Here is a 4,949-nt window from a genome sequence, read left to right as displayed (position 1 = left end):
GTCACCAAAGCTAAAATGTTCACTTTTTAATTATTAATTTTTTTCGAATTAACCTCACTCTGTCAATTTATTTTTATAGTTTTTTTTACTGGTGGGTGAAAAATAAAAATAAAAAAGTCACCATCTTTAGTCTTGTCATTTAGCTGAGAAGGCAGAGAGAGAAATAAAAGAGCAGATGAAGGGACTGATTCTGCTTATTAGTGCTTAGCCAAGAAACCTGCCATACAAAAACCACCAAATGCTCATTTTTAATAGGCTCTTTGGGATACGAGCTATAAAACTTGTAAATAGTGCTAATTATTACTTACTATTATTAATCATAAATAAAAACCAGAAGATTTCAAGCTGTTCTTCTTTAACAAGAGACAAATTTTTATACTACTACTCTGTTTTATCAGTTCAAGATTTTACACAAAATTATTATTATTTTTCAAAATATACAAGATAAGTATTAGTACTAGTACGATTTTATTTTCTTATTTTTTGAAAGAATTGTAGCTATATATCACACTATACACCATTAGTAAATTGGGATATATAGCACTACTACTATTCTTCATCTTTCATTGGTAACAGTAATGCCCCAGTCTTAGTTTTTTGCAGGCGCCGTCCTCCCTTTTTTTCCTCTGTCCCCTCAAACCCCATACCCTTTTTCTTCTCTTTCTACCAAAACAGTATTTTCTTTCTTTATCACAATTTCAAAATCCATTCTCCATATATACTCAAAGCAAAACAGAAGAGAAGAGAAGAGGAATATTATTATTCATATAACAACATGGTGGGGTCTATTAATTCTTTGATTTTATTCTCTCTAGTTCTATTCAACAAAGTGATTTTATATATATATATAGAGTCTGATGGGTTTTTTTGTTGTTGTTTTGTAGTTGGACTACGCACAAAATCTTCCTCAGTGGCTTGTTACACTTTTGACAGAGAAATTCTTCAATGCCTGTATAATTCATGAAGATGCTAAGAAAAATGAAAAGAATGTTTTCTGTTTGGACTGCTGTGAGGGTATTTGCCCTCATTGCTTGTCACCTCACCGTTCTCACCGCCTTTTGCAGGTCAATTCATTTTCATTGAATTATAACAACGATGATATATTCAGTGTAGTTTCATTGAATTATGATGTTTAATTTCTTGACTTGCAGATAAGGAGGTATGTGTATCATGATGTCATAAGGCTTGGTGATGCTAATAAATTGCTAGACTGTGCTTTTGTTCAAGTAAGGAAATTTTTTTTGTCAAATTCTGTTGTTGATTATCTGATATGAGTAGTAAAAGAGTTTTGTTTTCTTGCAGTCTTACACTACAAATAGTGCAAAAGTGGTATTTTTAAACCAAAGGCCACAAACAAGGGCTAGTAGAGGTTCTGGTAATTGTTGCATCATCTGTGACAGGGGACTTCAAGATCCATTTCTCTTTTGCTCTGTTTCCTGCAAGGTAAATTCATCATTCTTTTTAAATTACCAATTATGGGAGTAATTGAATTTCGTCACCGACCCATTTTTCATATACAAGTTTGTTCATCTGGGTATGTCTTGGTTTTGTTGCAGGTTCAACACATACTGAAAACAGAGGGCAAACTTACGAAGTATATCTATAGGTGTGAGTACATGACACTGCCTGAACCGGGTTTAGACGATGGTCAAATGACTCCTGATACAATTCTTGAACCGATTGGTTCTGTAAGAACCGAGTCTGGTTCAAGTGGTAGCGGCGGAGCCGCCGAAGAGGAGGGTTGCCGGACGGTTGGATGCACGGCGACAACAGAGGTTGTAAGGAAGAAACGCAGTACCCTTTCGGCGTTCCGGTCTGTGTTTCAACCGGGTTGTGGACCGGGTTCTGGAATATCAGTTTCTATGCTGAACCGGAGGAAGGGTACGCCTCAGCGGTCTCCACTTTACTAATTTTATGTTTTCTTGGAAGAGAAAAATGGAAGTCGGGAGGGATATAATTGGAATTTGGATAAGTATAATTCAAGGGCAAATTAGGATGGAAAAAAAAATTTAACCTCCCAATTTTTGTAGAAATGGCTTTCTTTCTCTTTATTTATTATCATTATCCGACATATTGGAAGCTTAATTTCTATCTGACAATAGAGAAATCAAGTGAATAGGAAGGAATTAGTATGAATGAGATTAATTACTGTAATAGTTATATACCTAATTTTTGGTGACATGTACTTGCTTTTGCTTCTATTGAAGCTTATTTTGTCGATTTAATTCAATGATTAGTCTTTCTTAGTACTGCTTTGTTCCTCCTAATTTGTTAATCCTTCCAAATTTATGGTTTATTTACAGCTTGCAAATATGATTATAGTTGTAATCATATTTGTTGAATTAGTAAATTTTGTCAATGTAATGTTAGATTAACTTGTTTTTTAGGTGAGTTTATAGGTTTTGCATGTGCTCGATTTGTGCTACTTATTTTACCCTACTCAAATGTTTGAATTATGTATGATTAGTTACATCGTAATAATAAATGGATCATTCATAATTATGCTTTTTACAAATAACTTTGCTTATCATCCTAAGTTATTACACTAAATGATTCAAATCAATTGTCATTTTAGAAAATATCAAGACATATTGGTCTACATTCTTTTAGTTTGAAGTAATATAGATTGACTAGTTTAGCATACAAAATTAAATGGAGCTAATACCAATATTTTAATATTTTGATTGTTTAGGTTAATTTATTTTTTATTTATTGAAGAGAATTGATAGTATTACTCCCTTTGATCTAACATATAAGTCTTACTAACCTTAGCTGAAAAATTATTTCAAAATCATTATCATAGAATTCTAGTAATATATACAATATTTTATCTGTTTAGTTTTATTTGTTACGATTAGATTTGACATTAAGAAAATAATTAATAACGTATATATTTTATCAAACTATTTCCCATTAAATGATGAGTTGGAAAATGATTTTGAAAATAAGTATTTAATGTTTATAGTAAAATATGAAAAAAAATTATTTTAAGTTAAAAAAAATTTATTTTAAGTCAAAAGTTAAAAGTAGGGATAGGGGTACTTTTTTTTTTTTTTTGCTTATAAGTTGTTTTAAGTTGACCATATTTTTATCTTTTTGCCCTTAATATAATAATAATATTTTTATACAATCTCCAAATTACCCACATAATCCTAACATCTCTTTCTTCCAATTTTTCCCTTTTCACGTTTGACATAGCAAATTCAACACTTTTATCCAAACACATAACTGCTTATTTTAAAAATAAGTTTCAGCACTTTCAAAAGTATTTTTTTAAAGCTGCTTATATTGAACTCATCCAAACAGGCCCTTAGTCCCTCCATTCCATATTAACTCAAGTTTTGAATTGTTTAACACCCTTTAAGAAAAGTAGGTTAAGACATAAATTGAATATAATTTTTTATTTTTACCCCTTATTAATTATTATTAAAAATAATTTAATTCTAATAACTTATTCCAGTACTAACTTGAAGGATAAAATTGGAAGTATTTTTAAAATAGTGAAATCTTAAATTAATTTGAAAAATGTAAAATGACTAGAAGCTTAAATTAATATGGAATGGAGGGAGTATGTTAACTATCCTCCTATTTTGATTTTCTTACTAATGTTTAATATTTAAAAACAATTATTAAATAGACATAAATGAACGGAGAAAGTAGTAGGTAAACTACACATTATTTATTGGTTTTCATTATATGTGATTATTGTTTATGTGATGCTTTGACAAAAACGAAAATAAATGATTAGTGAGTAAATATTTTTTTTAAAGAACGTGTAATTAAAAAAGTATGATAAAGTAGTAGCCCGGAGATAGTACATATTTCAGTTAATACCGAATTGTAATCTAATAACCAAAAAATATCTCCAACTCCATATTATCTGAATTTAAGAGGTAATGTAAACTATTAAAAAAATATTTAAGAACATATTTTAAAATACACTTTCTACTATTGTTTTTTGTGAAAAACATAAATATATGTAATTTATTTCTTAAAAAATAACAAACTTCATTAAAGGAAATAAAAAATATGAAAAAAAGTTCAAACATATATCTTAGACTTTAAACAATTCAATTATTTTAAATAATGTAAAAAAAAAATTATAAATCCACTTAATATAAGTGGAAAGAGTATTATATTTTATATATAGAAGTTAGAACCTAAAATAATATCATATTCAATATTAACTGTGCTGATTTTAAAATATAAATAATTCAACTCTAATCAACAACTAAACAACCCCTGATAAATAGGGACACAAAACCAAAATTTCCTCATATGCTAATAACTGGTAAAAAAATATAATGCAGAGATATTATCTCTTCTGCGTTAATACAAAATTTATGAAAGAAAGACTTTTGAAATTTATGATTTTAAAATAACTTTAGACATTTGTAACTCTATATTTTTTTTATTAACATTAAAAGATAATTTTAAATAATTTTTTCCTAATTATAAAAAGAGTAATGTTATTTTAGAGGACAAAAGTATTTATGAAAAATATGTAAGGATAGAAAATTGTATACAATTATTAAAAAAGTTGATGAAAATAGAGTATTATAATATATGGTCAATTCACACTTGTTACCACTTGAACTATGTTTAAAATTTTGTACTAAAATGGTTGTAGGGAGTAGTGAGTAGGGACATATTCATGTAAATCTACAAACACAATGGTGGCTGATATCTTTCTTTTGTTTGTTTATTTCCTTCTTTTCTTCCTCCCTACAACATAATAATGACAAAACTTAGCTATAAATATTTAAGTAAAATGGATTTTCAACCACAAAATCTTTTTTTCTCTTCACTAAATGTCTTAATCGTTTTTGAGAAGCCAAACTCTCTTCCCATAATATTTTTACTTGTTTATAATTAGTTTAACATATATTAACTGGTATGTTATTTTATAGCAATTTGAAAAATAATAAATTTTAAAATAATAATAGGAA

The 4,949-nt window shown here is 28.2% G+C and overlaps 1 protein-coding gene across 1 annotated transcript; it reads left to right on the top strand.

Moving 5' to 3' along the window:
* Nucleotides 1–285: 285 nt before the first annotated feature.
* LOC107016014 lies at nucleotides 286–2,246 on the top strand. The gene is made up of 5 exons (XM_015216491.2): nucleotides 286–778; nucleotides 885–1,064; nucleotides 1,152–1,226; nucleotides 1,303–1,443; nucleotides 1,557–2,246. Exons 1-5 carry the CDS (start codon nucleotides 776–778, stop codon nucleotides 1,908–1,910), a joined length of 753 nt encoding a protein of 250 aa, XP_015071977.1. The 5' UTR covers nucleotides 286–775; the 3' UTR covers nucleotides 1,911–2,246.
* Nucleotides 2,247–4,949: the final 2,703 nt, after the last annotated feature.

This window comes from Solanum pennellii, chromosome 1 (assembly GCF_001406875.1).
Source record: "Solanum pennellii chromosome 1, SPENNV200".
Lineage (NCBI taxonomy): Eukaryota > Viridiplantae > Streptophyta > Magnoliopsida > Solanales > Solanaceae > Solanum > Solanum pennellii.
Note: the sequence above shows the minus strand (reverse complement) of the source record. Positions and strands in the feature narration are given on the sequence as shown.

What these genes read in the sequence shown, in the direction of transcription:
- LOC107016014 (XM_015216491.2), top strand. An exon ending in TAGACTGTGCTTTTGTTCAA is followed by an intron (nt 1,227 to 1,302) that starts GTAAGGAAATTT and finishes GTTTTCTTGCAG; the next exon opens with TCTTACACTACAAATAGTGC. An exon ending in TTTGCTCTGTTTCCTGCAAG is followed by an intron (nt 1,444 to 1,556) that starts GTAAATTCATCA and finishes GTTTTGTTGCAG; the next exon opens with GTTCAACACATACTGAAAAC.